General features: G+C 35.9%; 1 protein-coding gene across 1 annotated transcript in view; it reads left to right on the top strand.

The window, feature by feature from the left end:
* Positions 1-22,022, top strand: part of MAP4K5 (mitogen-activated protein kinase kinase kinase kinase 5) — a 132,501-nt gene that overhangs the window by 11,005 nt on the left and 99,474 nt on the right. Inside the window, exon 3 of the mRNA XM_047767294.1 lies at positions 18,309-18,366. Within this exon, the coding sequence (XP_047623250.1) occupies positions 18,309-18,366 (58 nt within the window). The remainder of the gene's footprint in view (positions 1-18,308; positions 18,367-22,022) is intronic.

Raw genomic sequence — 22,022 nt, 5'->3', positions numbered from 1 at the left:
CTTTCTTGCCCTTCTGTTTTAACCCTTTTATCAATATCAGGAAGAATCCAATGAGAACATGACATTGTATTTTATTTTAATTTTTTAAAGCTAAAATCATTTTTAAAAATTGCAGTGTAGTTGATATACAAAGTGTTAGTTTCTGGTGTACAGCAGTGATTCTGGTAAATATACGTACACACACATACACACACACACATATATGTTCTTTTTCACATTCTTTTCCGTTATAGGTTATTACAGGATATTGAGTATAGTTCCCTGTCCTGTATAGGAGGACCTTGTTGTTTATATGCTTTATATATATATAGTAGTTTGTGTCTGCTAATCCCAAACTCATAATTTATCCTCCTTTCCTTTTCCCTGTATAACCATGAGTTTGATTTCTATATCTATGAGTCTGTTTCTATTTTTTAAGTAAGTTCATTTGTGTCATATTTTAGATTTCACCTGTAAGTGATATATTTTTTTCTGTCTGACTGACTTCACTTAGTATGGTAACCTCTAGGTCCATCCATGTTGCTGCAAATAGCATTATTTCATTCTTTTTTATGACTGAATAATATTCTATTATGTAAATACCACATTGTTATCTATTTATCTGTCTGTGGACATTTAGATTGCTTCCATGTCTTGGCTATTGTAAATAGTGATGCTGTGAATGTTGGGGTGCATCTGTCTTTTTGAATTATGGTTTTCTCCAGATGTATGACTAAGAGTGAGATTGCTGCCTCATACGGTAGTTGTTTTAGCTTTTTTAAGGAGCTCTCTGTGGTAGCTGCACCAATTTACATTCCCACCATCAGTGTAGGAGGGTTCCCTTTTCTCCATACCTTCTCTAACATTTCTTATTTGTAGACTTTGTGATGATGGCCATTCTGACTGGTATGAGGTGATACCTCATTGTAGTTTTGATTTGCATTTCTCTAATAATTAGCAGTTTTGAGCATCTTTTTTTCATGTGCCTCTTGGCCATCTGTATGTCTTCTTTGGAGAAATATCTGTTTAAATCTTCTGCTTGTTTTTTGCTTGGGTTGTTTGCGGTATTTTTGTTATTGAGTTGTATGATCTGTTCTTTTATTTTGGAAATTAAGCCCTTGTTGGTCACATCACTTGCAAATATTTTCTCCCACTCTGTAGGTTGTCTTTTTGTTTTGTTTGTAGTTTCCTTTGCTGTGCAAATGCTTATAAGTTCAATTAGATCCCATTTGTTTATTTTTGCTTTTATTTCTACTGCCTTGGTAGACTGAACTAAGAAAACATTGGTATGATTTATGTCAGAATATTTTGCCTATGTTCTTTTCTAGGAGTTTTATGGTGTCATGTCATATATTTAAGTCTAAATCATTTTGAGTTTATTTTTGTATGTGAGGTTGTGTTCCAACTTCATTGATTTGCATGAGGCTGACCAACTTTCCCAAGACCACTTACTGAAGAGACTCCATTGTATATTCTTGCCTCCTTTGTTGAAGATTGATTGTAGGTGTGTGGGTCAATTTCTGGGCTTTCTATTCTGATCCATTGATCCATACCTGTAACAGTATATTTTTGTAGATATTACATAAATTATTAACAGCTTTTGCATTTTAAGCTTTTTACCTCTTAATTGAAATAGACAGTGGGGATGCTTGAGTCCCTTACTATATTTTTTTCCAGCAATAATTTCCTGTTCAGGAGTTCCCATCATGGCTCAGTGGTTAATGAATCCGACTAGGAACGATGAGGTTGTGGGATTGATCCCTGGCAGTGGTTAATGAATCCGACTAGGAACCATGAGGTTGCGGGTTCGATCCCTGGCCTCGCTCAGTGGGTTAAGGATCTGGCGTTGTCGTGAGCTGTGGTGTAGGTTGCAGATGCAGCTCGGATCTGGTGTTGCTGTGGCTGTAGTGTAGGCCGGCAGCTGTAGCTCTGATTAGCCCCCTAGCCTGGGAACCTCCATATGCTGCCGGTGCGGCCCTAGAAAAGAGAAAAAGACAACAACAACAACAACAACAACAACAAATAATAATAATTTCCTGTTCTTTTTGTGGATCTTTGGGTGGGATGTGCTTCCCATTTCCCTGTCTCTTCCTTGCCTCTGAATTTATTGCTTTCTTTCCCTTTTAAAAAAAATACATTTTTAGTATTTAGTATATGCAGTCATTTTAGAAAACCATGATATAGGAATAAATGAAAAATTGCATGTATTTCCAAGATAAACATTGTTGTATGTCTTTCTAGACTTTTAAAAAGTCATAATAAGGACATACACATAAATTATAATATATATTATATAGAAGCATATATATAAGCACCTTATATATAGCATATTATTTAGCATGTATATTTGATAATGTACTTTTTTCATTTAACAGTGTGTCACAAGCACTTTTCATATAACATTTAATATTTGTGTAATTATTTCCTTGTAAGATTGTATAATTTTTAATTCATTATTGTTTAACAAGCAGATTTCCCCAGTATTTCCCTAGTGTAAACATGCTGTAATCAGTATCCTTGAATAAATTCTTTTCATATATCCTTAATTACTTCACGTAAATTTCTAGAATTAAATTTTCTGAGTTATGTTAAGGTTTTTGTGAGTTTGACCACTTATTCCCCTCAAAAGTTGTACCCCTCCCCAGCAGTGACTGAGAGTTTACGTCTTCCTTACCTCTTTTTTTGATTTTTGGTATGTTTAATGTATTTCTGCCACCTTATTTTACACTTATCTTATGTTTTCTATTTATCATGCTTGTTTTTTCCCTACCTTTTTACACACACACACACACACACACACACACACACACACACAGTCTTTTTAGAACCACATCCAAGGCCTATGGAAGTTCCCAGGCTAGGGGTTGAAACATAGCCTCCAGCTTACATCACAGCCACAGCAACGCCAGATCTGAGCTGCATCTGTGACCTATGCTGCAGCTTCCTTAACCCACTGAGCAAGGCCAAGGATCGAACCTGCATCCTCATGGATACTAGTCGGTTTCTTAACCCACTGAGCCACAGTGGGAACTCCCTTCTTTTAATCTTAACTCAAGCCCTTTTCTCCCTTTCCTTTGCCATTAAGACTTCCAGGTAATTAATTCAATTTAAAGTAATCCTCTGGAAGGAACTCTCCTTTTAATAAAATCAATCTCTCTCCTTTTAATAAAATCAATCTGTTTTAGGTAAGGCTAGGAAAACTCTTTTCAGAGACAAGTAAGTGTTCTAACAGACTAGAGGTTTAGTGTGTCCTGGGATATAAATCAAGTGGACAGATTGTAGACATCCTAACAGGCTGGCCTCAGGCTCTGAATATGTCTGCCTGGTAGTGGGGCAAACCCTGCGATATAGCCGCCTTCTGTGGGAGAGGGAGTACCTGTCTAGACATGTATACCTGTGTGGAAGACAGCTTGGAAATGACTTGTTCCACGAAAATTAAGTAATTTGGGAGCTAGTAGGAACCTCTTACACAGTACGTATATGCACTACCTTGTCCTTGACAGATGGTCATTTAACTTACTTAGATAATAAGAACATACTATGTTTAGAAGCAGTTGGTTCCTTTTAAAGTGTTACAGAAAACATTTCCTGTATTGATTCCTGTATTAGATTCCTAAAATCTGTCCTCTTGAAGCTCAAACAGGGCAGGTAAATCTTTGTAATTCTTTGCTTTCATCCCAATACCACCCTCATACCTAAGATACCCAATGCATCAGGGGTACTCCTTGAATAAATGTTAAAATAATGAATGACTAATCTTTATTTTAAATTTTCATGCGGAGGATATGCTCTCAGTGGGTCCCCCCTTATTGTATTTTGCTCACAGAATTTGATAATCTTATTGGAAATGGTTTCCTTGAAATTTACATGACTTATATAACCTCTCCTTTCCCCCAAAAGATTTGTAACAGAAATTAAAATAAGCACTTTACTTTGCTCTTGTCACAGGACAAAGTACTGCATGCTGTTTTTTTTTTTTGGTTTTTTTGTTTTCCCAATTTAAAAAATTTTATTGAAGTATAGTTGATTTACAAGTTGTGATAATTTCTGCTACACAACAAAGTGGTTACATTACACATATACACACATCCATTCTTTTTCAGATTCTTTTCCCATATAGATTATCACAGAATATTGATTGGGTAGAGTTCCCTGTGCTGTACAGCAGGTCTACATTGGCCAGTCATTCAATATACAGTGTGCATGTGCCAATCTCAAATCCCCAGTTCACCCCCCCCCCCACCTGTCTCCTTTGGAAACCATAAGTTTTTTACAAAGTCTGTGAGTCTGTTTCTGTTCTGCAATAAGTTCATTTGTATCTTTTTTTTAGATTCCACATGTAAGTGATATCATGTGATATTTGTTTTTCACTGTCTAACTTCACTTAGTATCTCTAGGTCCTATCCATGTTGCTGCAAATGGCATTATTTTATTCCTTTTCATGGCTGAGTAATATTCCTCTGTGTGTGTGTGTGTGTGTGTGTGTGTATACACACATCACATCTTCTTTATACAGCATATATATGGGTGTTGTTTTTGTATCCATTCAGCCAGTCTATGTCTTTTGGTTGGAGCATTTAGTCCATTTACATTTAACATAATTATTGATATGTACATTCTTATTGCCCTTTTGTAAATTGCTTTGAATTTGTTTTTGTTGATTTTCTCTGGCCCTTTATCTCTTGGCCTTTTTTCTTCCCTTTTGTTCTCTTCTCTTATGGTTTGATAACTATCTTTAGCATTGTGTTTGAATTGCATCTGTTGTAGATTTTTGGTTTGTGGTAACCATGAGGTTTTGATATAGGAGTCTATATATACATACAAGACTGCTTTAAGTTGCTGGTCTCTTGGTTGCAAATACATTTCCAGGATCCTGCATTTGTACTGTCCTCTTCTCACAGTTGTTGGTTTTGGTGGCATATTTGTGTGTAGATGATTTCCTGCCTTTACTAATGTTTGCTTTTACTGGTGAGCCTCTTCATTTGTAATTTTCTTCTTTCTAGTTGTGGCCTTTTCTTTCTGCCTAGAGAAGTTCCTTTAGTTTTGTTGTAAAGCTGGTTTGGTGGCGCTGAATTCTCTGAGCTTCTGCTTGTCTGTAAAGTTTTGATTTCTTCTTCAAATCTGAAAGAAAGCCTTGCTGGGTAGAGTAATCTTGGTTGCAGGTTTTTTCCTTTCATCACTGTAAGTCTATCATGCCACTCCCTTCTGGCCCACAGAGTTTCTCCTGAAAAATCAGCTGATAACCTTATTGGGGTTCCCTTGTATATTATTTGTAGCTTTTCTCTAGCTACTTTCGATATTTGCTTTTTGACTTTAATGTTGGACAGTTTGATTAATATGTGTCTTGGTGTGTTTCTCCTTGGGTTTATTCTATATGGTATTTGTTGTGCTTCCTGGATTTGAGTGAGTGATTCCTTGCCCATGTTAGGAAAGTATTCAGCTATTATTTCTTCAAATACTTTCTCTGGCCCTTTATCTCTCTCTTCTCCTTCTGGCACCCCTCTAATGAAAATGTTGGTGCGTTTAAAGTTGTCCCAGAGTTCTTTTAGACTGTCCTCAATTCTTTTCATTCTTTTTTCTTTATTCTGCTCCACATCAGTGATTTCCACCAGTCTGTCTTCCACCTCGCTTTTTTGTGCTTCTGCCTCCTGTATTATGCCGTTGTTTCCTTCTGGGGAATTTTTATTTCAGCTATTGTGTTGATCATCTCTGCTTGTTGAATCTTTAAATCTTGTATTCCTTTGTTAAACATTTCTTGTAATTCGTTGATCTTTGCCTCCATTTTCTTTCCAAAATTTTGGATCATCCTTCCTAGCATTACTCTAAAGTATTTTTCAGACAGGTTTCCTATCTCCACTTCACTTAGCTGTTCTTCTGGGGTTTTGTCTTGTTCCTTCATCTGACTCATGTTTCTCTGACTTTTCATTTTGTAGAGCTTTTTGTGTGGTCTCTTCTGCAGGCTAGAGGGTTGTAGCCTCTCTTTCTTCTGGTGTCTGCCTCTTTGTGGGTAAAGTTAATTGATGCGGGGGCTTGTTATAGGCTTCCTGATGGGAGGGACTGGTGCCTGCACACTGGTAGGTAGAGCTGATTTTTGTCCCTTTGGTGGGTGGGGCTTTGTCTCTGGGCATGATTAGGGGCAGCCTATTTGCTGGTGTGTGGAGCTGTGTTCCCATCCTGTTTGTCATTTGGCGTGGGGCTTCTCAGCCCTGATGGGTATGGCCAAATTTTTCCAAAATAGCAGCCTCAGGAGAGGTCATACAGATGGCTATTCCTGGGACCCCCCCCCCACCTCCAATGACCTGCCCCCACAGTGAGCCATGGCCATCCCTGCTTTCCCAGGAGACCCTCCAAGACCTCCTGGTGGGCTTGATCCAGATTCTTATAGGGTCCTTAGTTTGCCCTGTGATCCAGTGCACATGAAACCCTGTGTGCCCTCCTAGAGTGAAGTCTCTGTCTCCCCAAGTCCTGTGGGACTTAAGCCTCACTGGCCTTCAATGCCAAATACTCCGGAGGGTCCTCTTCCCAATGCCAGACCCCTAGGCATGGGAACCTGATGTGGAGCTCCAAACTCTCACTCCTGTGGGAAAGCCTCTGCAATGTAGTTATTTTCCAGTCTGTGGTCACCCACTGGGCAGTTATGGGATGGCTTATATCTTGAAAGCACCTCTCCTACCATCTTGATGTGTCGTCTTCTTTATCTTGGGATATAGGTTATCTTTTCTGGTAGCTTCCAGTCTATGTTGTTGATGGTCATTCAACGGTTAGTTGTAATTTTGGTGTTTTTGTGAGAGGAGGCGATCTTGAGTCCTTCTACTCTGGAATCTTGTCTCTGTCAATTATGTTCAATTTCCCATGTTCCCTTGCAGTCCTGTCCACATGTTATAAAGTTCATATGGTCTTTCACAGGTGACTAATAAATTGTTCTTCCTCTCCTGTTTGTTTCTTGTCCTCTGTGCTGAGTCTAGTCTCACTGGCTCACACACTCGGTCCTTCACACCCTGCATTCTGTTTTGAATATTAACACTTTTGACATTTATTTTTACATTTTAAAAATATCATAACTTTATAGAAATTTGAAGAAATTCACTTTTATAATGAATCTCATGGTTTTTTTGGGGTTTTTTTTTTGTGTGTCTTTTTGCTATTTCTTTGGGCCGCTCCTGCGGCATATGGAGGTTCCCAGGCTAGGGGTCGAATCGGAGCTGTAGCCACTGGCCTACGCCAGAGCCACAGCAACGCGGGATCCGAGCCGCGTCTGCAACCTACACCACAGCTCACGGCAACGCCGGATCGTTAACCCACTGAGCAGGGGCAGGGACCGAACCTGCAACCTCATGGTTCCTAGTCGGATTCGTTAACCACTGCACCACAACGGGAACTCCTGAATCTCATGTTTTAACTACTATCATTTTTGTTGGACATTAGACTTGGAGCACATAGTCAAAGTACATAGTAACAAGAATGGTGGTGATTGTCTGGAATCTTCATGTGGCATATTGAAGAAATGAGCATGTTTCATCCATAGGTAGAGGGAGCTTTTATATTCTCATCTGAGCAGGGTTAAAGGTAGTACTAGGCCCCTGACTGCCATAAGGACTCAATACATACATAGTGAATAAAGCAATGAATCAAGATATCTGAAATTTGTTATAGGAGTAATGGCTTTTTTTTTTTTTTTCCTCTTTAGGCTGCCATTGTGGCATATGGAAGTTTCCAGGCTGAGGGTTGAATCAGAGCTACAGCTGCTGGCCTCCACCACAGCCACAGCTGTGGAATAGTCTTAAATCAACATTATCTCAGAGACCCAAACTGGAACCAATAAGGAGAAGTTACAGGAAAGTAGATTTTGCTTATCATAAAAAAGTCTTTATAGGGAGTTCCCATCGTGGCGCAGTGGTTAACGAATCTAACTAGGAACCATGAGGTTGCAGGTTCGATCTCTGGCCTTGCTCAGTGGATTAAGGATCCGGTGTTGCAGTGAGCTGTGGTGTGGGTTGCAGACATGGCTCGGATCCTGCATTGCTGTGGCTCTGGTGTAGGATGGCGGCTATAGCTCTGATTAGACCCCTAGCCTGGGAACCTCCATATGCCACAGGAGTGGCCCTTGAAAAGGCAAAAGACAAAAAAAAAAAAAGTCTTTATAAAAATAAATTTACCCTAGAAATGAATGTATCAGATTGACCAAATAACCTCCATAGACTAAGTAGAAGAAAATTGCCTTTTAGAAAGATTGAATTAGATCATTTCTAAAATTTCCTCCAATCTGAGATTCTAATAGAACAGTGCCTTTAGAGTAGTTTTAGTTTTGTCTATTTTCTTCCCTCCTTCCTTCCTATTTACCTACCTACTTATTTTTATTAAGGTATAATTAGTTTTAGAGATGTAAAAGAGTGATTTGATATTTTTATACATTACAAAATGATCATAATGATATGTCTAGTTACTTTTTCACCATACAAATTTATTACACTCTCATTGACTATATTCCCTATATTACATTGCCATGAATTGTTTATATTATGATTGGAAGTTTATACCTCTTGAATCTCTCTTATTTTACTCATCCCTCACCCCCCCCCCCCCAATCTGGAAGCCACCAGAGTCAGACTCTGATCTATGAGTCTGTTTCTCTTTTGTTCTGTTTGTTCGTTTTGTTCTTTAGACTTCACATCAGTGGAATTATACAGTATTTGTCTTCAACTCATTTCACTTAGCATAATACCCATGAGGTCCATCCATGTTATTACAAATGGCAAGATTTTGTTTTTTATGGCTGGGTAATATTCTTCTGTGTGTGTGCGTGTGTGTGTGTGTGTGTGTATGTGTGTGTGTGTGTGTTTACCCTATCTTCTTTATTCAGTCATTTATTGATTAACACTTGCTTTGCTTCCGTATCTTGGCTCTTGTAAATTAATCTGCAGTAAACAGTGGCATTCATGTATCTTTTCAAATTAGTATTTTTGTTTTCTTCACATAAATGCCCAGAAATTGCTGGATCATATGAAGTTCTGTTTTTGATTTTTTGGGGAATATCCATACTAGTGGCTGCACCAGCTTATATCCCATTAACAGTACATGAGGGTTTCCTTTTCTTCATATCCTTGCCATCAATTGTTATTTGTTGTCTTTTTGATAATAGCCATTTTGAGAGCTGTGACATTGGTTTTTGACTTGTATTTCCTTGGTGATTAGTGGAGTAGAGCATTTTTTCATGTATGTGTTGGCTGACTATATGTCTTCTCTGGAAAAATGTCACCTCAGGTCCTATGTCCATTTTTTAAATTGGGTTGTTTGGTTTTTTTTTTTTTATTTTAAGTTGTATGAAATCCTTATGTATTTTGGATATTAACCCCTTATGCATATGTCTTCTCCTATTCAATAGATAGTTTTTGTTTGTAGTTTGCTTTGTGGTGAAGAGCTTTTTAGTTTGTAGTAGCCCTCTTCATTTTATTTTTGTTTTTCCCTTACTTGAGGAGACATATCTAAAAAATATTGCTAAGATCAATGTCAGAGGGTGTACTGCCTGTGTTTTTATTAGGAGTTTTATGATTTCAGGTCTTACATTTAAATCTTTGATCCATTTTGAGTTTAAGGTATATGTATATGGCATGAAAAAGTAGTCTACTTTGATTCTTTTGCATGTAGCTTTTCAGTTTTCTGAGCACCATTTCTTGAAGAGCTCTCTTTTCCCCATTGTGTATTCTTGCCTCTTTTGGTATAGATTAATTGACCATATAAGTGTGGGTTTATTTCTGGGCTCTCTATTTTGTGCCATTGGTCTATGGATCTTTTTTTTTTTTTTTTTTTGGTACCAGTACTATACCATTTTGATTATTGTAGTGTTTTTTGTTTTTTTTTTTTTCTTTATTGGATTTCCCATGGCATATGGATTTCCCAGACCAGGGATCAGATCCAAGGTGCAGTTGTAACCTATGCTGCAATTGTGACCTATGCTGCACTTGCACCAATGCTGGATCCTTAACTCTCTGTACTGGGCTGGAGATCAAACCTGCATCCCAGTGCTGCAGAGATTCAATTGATCCTGTTGTGCCACAACAGGAAATCTTGATTACTGTAGATTTATGGTATAAATGAATTGAGAGTGCGATGCTTCTAACTTTGATCTTTCTCAGGATTGTTTTGGTTATTTGAAATGTTTGGTGTTTCCATATAAATTTCAGAATTTTTAGTTCTAATTCTATGAAAAATGTCTTTGGTATTTTGACAGGGATTGCTCTGAATCTGTAGATTGCCATGGATAGTATGTTTATTGTAACAATATCAATTCTTGTAATTCAATACCATGGTCTATCCTTCCATTTGTTTGTGTTGTTTTCAGTTTCTTTCATCAGCATCTTACAGTTTTCTTAGTACAGGTCTTGGTTAGACTTATTCCTAAGTATTTTATTCTTTTTGATGCAATTGTATGTAAACGGGATTGTTTTCTTAATTTCTCTTTCTGATAGTTAATTACTAGTATATAGAAACACAATAAATTTCAAAACAATCTTGAAAAACAAAGGTGAAGGTATCCGTGGTTTCAAACTATAATGCAAAGTTAGAGTAATATATTAATTTTGTATTCCGCAGCCTTACTGACTTCACTTTTCAGTTTTCTGTATATAATATAATGCTATCTACAATGACAGTTTTACTTCTTCCTTTACCATTTGGATTCTTTTTATTTATTTTTATTGTATGATTGCTATGGCTAGGACTTCCAAAATATGTTGACTGTAAGTAGTGATAGTCGGTCTCCTTGTCTTGTTCCTGATCTTAGAGGAAATGCTTTCATTTTTTCACCCTTAAGGGTGATGTTGACTGTAGATTTGTCATACATGGCTCTTATTATTTTGTTGAAGTATATTCCTTTTATACCCACTTTTTTGAGAATTTCTATCATAAATGGATGTTGAATTTTGTTAAAATTTTTTTCTGAATCTATTGAGGTGAAATATATCATTTTTATTCTTCAGTTAATGTGGTGTAGCACACTGATCTGCATACATAGAACCATCCTTGTGTTCCTGGGATAAATCTCATTTGATCACTATGATCCTTTTAATGTATTTTTTGTTTTTTTAATTTGTTTTACTGAAGTATAGTTAATTTACAATGTTGTGTTAGTTTCTGCTGTACAACAAAGCGATTTGATACATATAATTTTTTCATATTCTTTTCCGTTATGGTTTATTATCGGATATTGATGGTTATTCCTAATGATTTTTGGTGTATTGTTGAATCAGTTTGCTCATATTTTGTTGAAAATTTTTGCATCTGTGTTCATCAGTGATACTGTTTAATTTTCTTTTTTTTCTTAGTGTCTTTGTATGGTTTTGGTATCAGGTCTCATAGAATCAGTTCTTTTCTTCTTCCATTTTTTGGAGTAATTTGAGAAGGATGGGTATTAACTTTTCTTTAAATGTTTGATGGAATTCACCTTTCAAGCTGTCTGGTCCTGGACTTTTGTTTGTTAGCAGTTATAGTATTACTGATTGAGTTTCATTGCTGGTAATCCATCTATTCATATATTCTATTTCTTCCTTATTCAGTCTTGAGAGTTTGTACATTTCTAGGAATTTTTACATTTCTTCTAGGTTTCTATTTTATTGGCATATAATTGTTTGTAATATTCTCTTATCATCCTTTGATATATGTGGTGTCAGTTGCAACTTGTTTCATTTCTAATTTTATTTGGGCCCTCTCTCTTTTTTTCTTGATAAGAGTCTGGCTAAAGATTTATCAATTTTTACATTTTCACAGTACCAGCTCTTAGTTTCATTGATCTTTTCCTTTTTTTTTTTTTTAAAGCTTCTATTTAACTTATTTCTGCTGTGATTTTTTTCTTTTTTTTAATTTTATGGCTACACCCATGGCATATGGAAGTTCCCATGCTATGGATTGAATGAGCCACAGCTGATACCTATGCCACAGTTGTGGCAGTGCCAGATCTTTTAATCCTCTATGTCAGGCTGGGGATTTAACACACCTCCTCAGAAACCCAAGCTGCTGCAGTCAGATTCTTAACCCACTGCACCACAGCAGGAACTCCTCTGCTGTGATTTTTATTATTTCTTTCCTTCTACTAACTTTCAGTTTTGTTTGTTTCTTTAGATGTATGGCCAGATGTTTATTTCAGATTTTTCTTGTTTTCTGAGGTAGACTTGTATCTCTATAAACTTCCCTTTTAGAACTACTTTTGCTGCATCCCATAAATTTTGGATGGCTGTGTTTCCATTTTCATTTGTCTCAAGGTATTTTCTGCTTTCCTCTTTGGTTTCTTCAGTGACCCATTGGTTTGTTGGTAGCATATTATTTGGCCTTCACATATTTGTATTTTTTGCAATTTTCTTCTTTGTAGTTCATTTCTAGTTTCATATCATTGTGGTTAGAAAAGATGCATTAATGATTTCATTCTTCTTATGTTTATTGAGACTAGTTTTGTGGCCTAGCCTTTGATCTATCCTAGAGAGTTTTGTTTCTTTTCATTATCCTTTAAATGTGGGTAATATTTTAGGATTCTGTTTTTGTTTTTGTTTTTGGTTTTGGTTTTTTTTGGTCTGCACCCATGGCATACAGATGTTCTCAGGCAAGAGATTAAACCTGCACCACAGCAGTAACCCAAGCCACAGCAGTGACAACACTGGCTCCCACTAGGCCAACAGGGAACTCCCAGGATTCTGATTTTGAATCCCTTTTCTTCTAACTCCAGATATTCTTCCTAGATTATCTCATCTTCTGGCCTGGCTTCAGTAATCTTTATGATTCTGGTCTGTCTCCAATCCAGGTTAGCTCCTGAGTTCCAGAAGCTATTAAGTGCCTTACAGGATGTCTCCAGTTAGTTTTCCATAGGAACCTAAAGTTTGAATATGTTCAAATCTGAGCCCCTCATTTATGTTCCTTCATTATTCTTCCCCTTCACCCATAAAATGTATTCATCTTCCTATATTTGTTATCATAGTAGTTGGGATTGCAATATCTACATACTTCTGCAATCTAGAAACTAGGGGTTATTCTTAGTTTTTCTTTGCATTTCACATTAAATGGTTTGCTGATTCTTAATGGAGACAAGCTTGGACTACAGCATGGTAGAGGAGGTAAAGGGAAATTAATGGATATGTTTTGTATTTGTAAGCCCTCACTGTTTCCTAAGATATCAAATGTGAATGATATGAAGGAAAGAAGTGAATTATGACCTTGGATTTTTACTTAAGCAATCGGCTGGCTTCAGTAAATTTTATTTAGATTGGGAAGATGTGGGGATGAATTAGGTTTGTGGTACAGGTGTAACAGTGTTCTGTGTTAGGTATGCTAGGGTTGGACATGCCTGTCGGGTTTCCATGGATTAGCTCTGATAATTTTGACTGATCATTTCTTTGACATGATCATGTTTTTCTCTTATGTAGGAGTCTTGGAGCTGCATGAGAGATTTGTCCTGGAGATGGTTGTTAAAGCCATAGGACTACACAGGACAATATTAAGTAAAGTGAGGTAAAATTCCATATTTGTATAGGTAACAGAGGAGTGAGAGACAAAGAGGCTTAGGCATTTTTGAAGGTTTTAAGAAAGAGGTATAAAATATTCCTTATGAAGGCTGGAAACCTAGTGGAGAAGTTCTAGTTTGAGGTTTGCCTTATGATTTGAAAATAAGACCAGTTAGTGCGGTTTTGTAAGTTTTTTCCCCAGTACTATTTTTCTAATTAAGTTCATTTGTATCATTTAAAAATTAAGTAAGTTCCACATATGCATCTCATTTATCTTCATGGTGATCATCTTGGTTGTTGTAACTTTTAGATGACTGTCAGTACTTGCCAGTTACATCTCTTACCCCACATTTAAAAAAATAACCTTTTAGCTTGCTCACTACTGAAGTGTATTGTGCCTTAAATCATGCCTTCCTATTCTTTGTTGATAACTCAAGACTTTTCCTTTAATTCTTTTTAGTCACATTAAAAATTTTATAGCAAGTGGGGAAAGTTCATGGATATAAAATTGTCAACTGCATTGTATTGTTGAAACAAAAATGGCTTAGTTAGAAAGATGAGCATCTTTTTTTCTTGGTGCCAAGTGGAAATAGAACTTTTTATAATGATTTGAAAATCCAAGGCAGAAGAGTTTTGGATTTACTATTTACTTTTCCAGTAGTAAATTAACTTGGAAGTATTAAGAGCTAAAGGAGATGCTTTGGTGATGAGAATTGAAACTTAAAATTTAAGTGGAAAAGTTCTTTTATGGATTCTATAGTGATGTTAATCCCATTTATTATTAGTTTATCTTTTCCATCCAATAATTTTTACTCCTGATGAACAAAGAGTTAAATTTAAGAGATAAACTATAGTAAAATGTTTTATTGAACCTTTGAGTGTTTAGTATACCCTTAAGTCTGAATATTAGTGTATAGTAATAACCTGCTAAAATGAACAGATTCAGAAAGATACTTAGAGCCTTTTGTGGAGGTGCTGTGGTATTTGTTAGTTCCTTTTGTAAACATAATGCAGGATCTTAATTCTTTGTGTTAATGTTAAAAACAAAAATACTTGAGAATATCATACTGAATTTGTTGAAAGGAAATGATGGGTTTCAAAAACCAGTACTGTGTATGACTCCACTGGATTATAGTGTGAAATTGTATAGTTAAATTTCTGAAAGATCTCTTTAGTACATTGAATCTGTAAAGTCTCTGTTTAGAAGACCTTTTTTTCTGAAAGCCTCTTTGCCTTTCATTATAAAAGAGCCTGGTACTGCTTTCTGTTTTAAAAATCCAGCTGGAAAATTACAAACTATGAACATTTGCCCATCGGTTCTTCATTTGGAAAGAACAGAAGGATGTCTTCAGAATGGAGACTGACACTTAAGTATTTACCCTGCCAGTGGGAGTTATACCTTATATTCTTTACTTTTTTTTTCTGTAATGACATATATTTTGGCTCCTCATGGTGTAGCTGAATTTTAAAATACCGTCTTAGTTTTATATGGTTCTCTGATTGTTGTTCAAATCCTCCAGTGAGGATTTCTGAGCGCTTTAGAATCTCTTTAAAAAAAACAACAACAAAAAAAGATGTTCATGGTTCTTGTGTCTTCATTTTGGTTCTGTTAAACTGAAATACGACGTATTTGTGTTGATTCTAATCTTAACACTTGACTCCATGTGTCTGAAAGTATCGCTGTGTACTTAAAATTTAATTTTTATGTATTCTTTTAAAAACAATTAATAGGAGTTCCCGTCGTGGTGCAGTGGTTAACGAATCCGACTAGGAACCATGAGGTTGCGGGTTCGATCCCTGCCCTTGCTCAGTGGGTTAACGATCCGGCGTTGCCGTGAGCTGTGGTGTGGGTTGCAGACGCGGCTTGGATCCCATGTTGCTGTGGCTCTGGCATAGGCTGGCAGCTACAGCTCCGATTAGACCCCTAGCCTGGGAACCTCCATATGCCATGGGAGCGGCCCAAGAAATGGCAAAAAGACAAAAACAAACAAACAAACAAAAAAACAATTAATAGACTTAATTTTAGTACAGTTTTTGATGTATAGAGTAAGTGAGCACATATGTAGTTACATTCATCCATACCATACCTACCCACCCACACAGTTTCCCCTTTTATTAATATCTTGCATTGTGTAGTATATTTATTACAATTATTGTACCAATATTGATATATTATTATTGTTCATAGTTTACATGAAAGTTGACTCTTTGTGTTGTACAGTTCTGTGGATTTTGACAGATATATAATGACCTGTATTCACTATTACAGTTTCATACAGAATAGTTTTACCATCCTAAAAAAAAATCCCTGTACTTCACCTATTTGTCACTCTTCACCCACAAAAAAAGTTGATTTGGATACCTCAGATACTCAAGCCACCCCTTCAACTTGCAGCTAATTCTGCTTAACACCGTTTTGCCCACAGATACCAATGTTCAGCTTGTGCCTTAGGATCTGGGAAGAAACAGCTTCACATAAACATAAATTCAGTCTCTATAACCATTGCTCTTTTTACTCTTTCTATGGTTTTTCCTTTTCTAAAATGTCCTGTAGTTGGACTCATATGGTATGTAGCTTTTTCAGACTGGCTTCTTTCACTTAGCAATATGCGTTTAAAGTTTGTCTGTATCTTTCCATGGCTTGGTCACTTGTTTCTTTTTATCACCGAAAAATATTCCACTGTATGGATATAAAGTACTGCAAGATTTTAGGAACGGGGAAAAGACCTGAGGCCATTCTCTTGTTCAGGGGCCAGGAAGAGGAGAGGGTAGGAATGGTGTGAGGCTTCTGATGGACCTTTTCCATTTCTGTAAATGTGTTTGCAGTTGGGGGAGGGGAAACTGTGGATGGGGGTAGTTAAAATGTTTGTTTTCCCTTCCCCAAACTCCTCCATACCCTATTTACCATGATAAATGAGAAAAATATGAACTTCTCATCACAAACTATTGAGACTGCTGCTGTAGAAAATCATTTTTTTTCTTTTACCTGTTTGTGACTTTCCCTCTGCATCCCTCGCCCCCATTCTATTCTTTTCTCTCCTTGTATATCATTTGTAAAAGTATCCCTTAGAAGATTCTCTTTCCTAAATTCTTTGCCCTTCTTCTGTTCCCTTGCTTTTTTCCTTTGTTCTTTCTTCTGGTAACATGACCTACTTAATCCAGCAAAAAAAAAAAAAAAAAGTATAATCATACTTTTCTGTTTTATCGTATGCTTCTTATTTTTTATGCCAGGTATGAAAATTCACATTCAGATCTAATATAGTAAACTGAAAGATGTTGAAAATTATTAAATTGCATTTCTACCATATGATGAGCCAGTGGGTGCAATGAAAATCAGCACTCATATTAGTGATGACAGTATAAAGTACAGCACTTTTACATTATTTTTGGCAGTATTTGTTGATGGCTTTAAATGTTCATATTTATACCCTTGGCCTAATAATTTTGTACCTTAGAATCCATTTGAAATAAATAATTTTAAATAATGAAAAGACTGTGTATAACATCCTTATTGTCTAGCAGAAGGGAGAATGATTATGTGAACTATTGTATAGCCATTTAAAATTATGGTTAGCATGGAGAAAGTACATAACTTTTAAAAAAAGTATAAAAATTTGTACCTACAATAAAACTTGGCAGATGTAGGCTTAACATCCATGGTTGGTTAGAGTATACATACTCATAATCTTTTTCAGAGCAATATGGCAATATATCCATTTTAAGCCCACATACGTTTGGAATTCCCATCGTGGCGCAGAGGAAACAAATCCAGCTAGGAACCATGAGGTTGCAGGTTCGATCCCTGGCCTCACTCAGTGTGTTAAGGATCTGGCGTTGCCGTGAGCTGTGGTGTAGTCACAGATGTGGCTTAGATCTGGTGTTGCTGTGGCTCTGCTGTAGGCTGACAGCTGTAGCTCTGATTGGACTCCTAGCCTGGGAACCTCCATATGCTGTGTGTGTGGCCATAAAAAGCAAAAAGACAAAAAAAAAAATCCACATACCTTTTGACCTAACATTTAATACTTACAGGTTGCCTTACTGATGAACTTTGATATGTGCTAAAATATTTGCAATGATGACCATTGCAGAACTAATTATATGTGTTAAAATGTTTGCAGTGATAACCATTGCAGAACTAATTATATTAAGTCTATCCATGGTATTTTGTTATGTAGCAAATAAGTTTCTCTTCTAGGAATTTATTTGGAGGAAACAATCAAGGCTGTGGATAGATAAAAGCTATGTGATTTATATATATATATATATATCCCTCTTTATAATTCTCAAATAATATTAAAATCCTAAGTATCCAACAATAGCAGATAAGTTAAATAAATTATGTATACCATAAATGAAAAATTAGGCAGAACTGCAAATCTCGTATTGCACATCCACAATACATACATATCTGAGCACACATACAGGCTTAAAAAAAAGGAAATATATACACTAAGTGTTAACTTTTTTCCTCTGGGTAGTAAGATAAGAGTTGATTTTTTTTGAATTTTCTTTTAATGATCTGTAACTATTTTTATAAAATTATAAAAACCATGAGTATTTTTTAATTAAGGAAAATAAGTAAAAGACTAGGAGAAGGGACACTGAAATTTTAAATAGTAGTTTTTTAGTGGTAGGACTAAAAGTAATTTTGTGTGTATGTATTTTTTTTTTTTTTGTATTTTTGTTTACTGGGAAAATGAGTGTACTCATTTCATTAGAAATAAAGGTTTTGTTTTTTTTTAGCTTTGTTAAAAGCATGATTGATAAGCAACTAATTAACAAGCTAATTAACTTATGTATAGTTGATATACTTTTTAAATTTTTTATTTTTCATTTTTATTTTAGGCCAGAAATATACATACGGGAGAGTTGGCTGCAGTAAAAATTATCAAATTGGAGCCTGGTATGTATTAAAACTCTCAAGACAATTTTGAACACTTTTCTTGTGCAGTTCATAAATGTAGAACTTAAAAGTATTTTCCATATTTCCTTCCTTGTTTCCCTTCTTCCAAAAGAGATCTTTTTTTAATGTTGTCAGGCAGTAGGGTATCTCCAATATAGTTATATTAAATTTCATTGGAGGTTACTGGTTAAAGAAGAATTTGATGCAGTAGTTTGTTGTTAAATAAAGTTTGAAATAGTACATTCAGAAATTGACAGACATATTGGCAATGTTAAAATAATTTTTTTTTTTTGGTCTTTTTGCCTTTTCTAGGGCTGCAACCACGGCATATGGGGGTTCCAAGGCTAGGGGTCTAATCAGAGCTGCAGCCTCCAGCCTGCAGCAGAGTCATAGCAACACAGATCTGAGCCTCGACTGCGACCTCCACCACAGCTCATGGGCAACGCCAGACTCTTAAGCCACTGAGCGAGGCCAAGAATTGAACCCGCAACCTGATGGTTCCTAGTCAGATTCATTAACCACTGAGCCACAATGGGAACTCCTTAAAATAATTTAAGATTATAGTGAAATACTTGATTTTCAATTTTAGCTTTTGAGAATGTGATTAGTTGAGTATTCACTTACTTGGGAATATTTGATGAAATTCAGAATAATTATATTTTATTTGTCAGCCATTCCCTGGCTGGTTGATAGAAGTTTAATAATTCTGGTCATAGCCTAATACTTATTTTTTTATACCTATGTCTATTGGAAGGCTGTTTTAAAACACACTGAGTGATTTTCTTGGGAAAAAGAAACTTCTCTATAAAACCTGAAAACTACTATTTAAAATCTTTAGGATATTTTTTGGTATCCTAAAAGTTTCTATTGAGAGCAGTAGTAGCATTCTTTTTCCTCCATTTTTTTTTTTTTTAACCATGGTAAAGTACACTTAGCATAAAATTTACCATATAAACATGTTTAAGTGTACAATTCAGTGGCATAAAATGCATTCATGATGTTGTGTTACTATGACTACCATCCATTCCAGAACTCTTTTCATCTTATAAAACTGAAACTCTGTACCCATTAAGGAATAGCTTCCCATTCTCCTCTTCTCAGCAGCCTCTGGCAAGCACCTTTCTACTTTTTGTCTCTCTGAGGTTGACTACTCTTAAGTACTCCATAAAAGTGGAATTGTAACATTATTTGTCTTTTTGTAATTGGCTTATTTCACTTAGCCAAGTGAAGTAGTCCACAGGGTCCATCCATGTTGGTCACATATATAAGAGTTTTCTTCCTTTTCAAGGATGAATAACATTCCATTGAATGTATATGCCACATTTTGCTTATTCCTCTGTTGATGGACATGGATTACTTCCACATTTTAGCTATGCAAATAATTCTGCTATGAACATGAGCATATAAAAATTTCCTTGAGACCCTGCTTTCAGTCTTTTTAGTATATACCCACAAGTGGAATTGCTAAATCATATGGTAATTCAATTTTTATTTTCTTGAAGGACTGCCATACTGTATCCTTTTCCCACAGTGACTACAATTTTATATTCTTACCTGTACTGCACAAGGGTTACAATTTTTCCACATCCATCCCAACACTTAGTATTTTTCGGCTTTGTTATAGCAGCCATCCTAAAGGATATGAGGAGATATCTCATTTTAAGGTTTTTTTTTTTCCTGTTTTCCTAGTGATTGGTGATGTTGAGCATCTTTTCATGTGTAAACTGACCATTAGTATATCTGCTTTGGAGAAATGTCTGTTCAGTCCTTCATCCATTTTTGTTTTTGCTTTTTTTGTTTTTGATGGCATGTGGAAACTCTAGGGCCAGGGATTGAACCCACACCACAGGACCAGAGCTGCTTCAGTGACAATGCCAGATCCTTAACCCACTGTGCCACAAGAGCACCCCTTCTTCACCCATTTTTGAGTTGGGTTGTTAATTTTTTGTTGTTGAGGTTTAGGGTTTCTCTCTATGTTCTGGATGTTAATCCCATATCAGAAAAATGATTTGCAAATATTTTCTCTTATCCTGTGGGTTGCCTTTTTACTATGTTGATAGTATCTTTTGGTGCACAAAATGTAAAAACTTTTCATGCCATCTAGTTTGTTTTTAATTTTAATGCCTGTGCCTTTGGTGTCATACCCAAAAGTCGTTACTGACTCCAGTATCATGAAGCTTTTGCTCTGTGTTTTCCTTGAAGATTTTTAGTTTTAGGTCTTTGGTCTATTTGAGTTAATTTTTGTATGTGATGTTAGATAAGGATCCAACTTCATTCTTTGGCTTATGGATATCCACTTTCCCCAATATCATTTGTTGAAAAGACTATCCTTTCCCCATTTAATGGTCTTGTTATTATTAGCATCCTTGTCAAAAATCATTTGTCCATATATGTGAAAGTTTATTTCTGGGTTCTCTATTCTATTCCATTGGTCTATATCTCTTTAAAATGCCTGTTATCACATTCTTTTTTGGATTTTAGTAGCTTTATAGTAAGTTTTGAAATCAGAATGCGTGAGTCATCATCTTTGTACTTCTTTTTGAAGATATTTTTGGCTGTTCAAGGTCCCTTGAGATTCCAGATAAATTTTAGGGTGGGTTTTTCTATTTCTGCAAACAATGTTACTGGAATGAGGAGTAGTAATTTTTGACCAGGTGGCTGAATATTTGGTGGTCTGTTCATTTACTGTTTCATAAAGTTAGACATGTAGAGTAATTGTGTGACCATAATTGTAGCAAAGAATTTTTTAAATTACGCAGTTAAAATGGTTTTACATTATAGATATAATATTTTTATCATTATGTGTAAGTTTCATTAGAGAGAGATTACTAAGGTAGCATATGCTGCAACACTATAAAAAACAAGCTTTCATATATGGCACAGTATCCTTTTCTCCTGAATAATAGAAATTGTTATAATACTCTTATTTTTATTTTTTTGTTTTTAACATTGTCTTTTACTGTTTTATTTTCTTTCTTTCTTTGTCTTTTTTTCTTTTTATAGTCGCACCTGTGGCCTATGGAAGTTCCCAGGTTAGGGGTTGAATTGGCACTGCAGCTGTAGGCCTACACCACAGGAACACCTGATCCTAACCTGCTGAGCAAGGCCAGGGATCAAACCCACATCCTCACAGACACTACGTTGAGTTCTTAACTGGCTGATGCACAGTGGAAAATCCTGATAATACTCTTTTAGTGTCCTCTTATTAAGTTCTACCTTATAAGTATAAAATGATCTCCACAAGGTCAGTATGTGTTCTGTTAACACACATAGAAGAGAATATAACAGAACTATGCAAAAATTTGTCTCTCCTGGAGTCACTTGCGCAGATATTCCCATTCTGTTCAAGGAAAACTGTTATGGTCCAGATAATGAACGGGCTGGGTTCACAGAGGAAAGAAAGGTATTTATCCCTTCTCTGCCTTCAGTGAATACACTACGCTTATCATAGCAAGTTTCACTTATTGACTTGAGAGTGTGACTTACTTTTGATTAGAGTTCATATAATGAATTAATATATTTTTAAAATCCTAAAATTCTGACTTCTCAATAGACCATAAAAAAGAAAGTATATCGGAGTTCCCATTGTGGCCCAGCAGGTTAAGAACCCAGTGTTGTCTCTGTGAGGGTGTGGGTTTGATCCCTATCCTTGCCTA

This window comes from Phacochoerus africanus, chromosome 2 (assembly GCF_016906955.1).
Source record: "Phacochoerus africanus isolate WHEZ1 chromosome 2, ROS_Pafr_v1, whole genome shotgun sequence".
NCBI classification, from domain to species: domain Eukaryota; kingdom Metazoa; phylum Chordata; class Mammalia; order Artiodactyla; family Suidae; genus Phacochoerus; species Phacochoerus africanus.
This window is presented reverse-complemented; position numbering and strand designations above follow the sequence as displayed.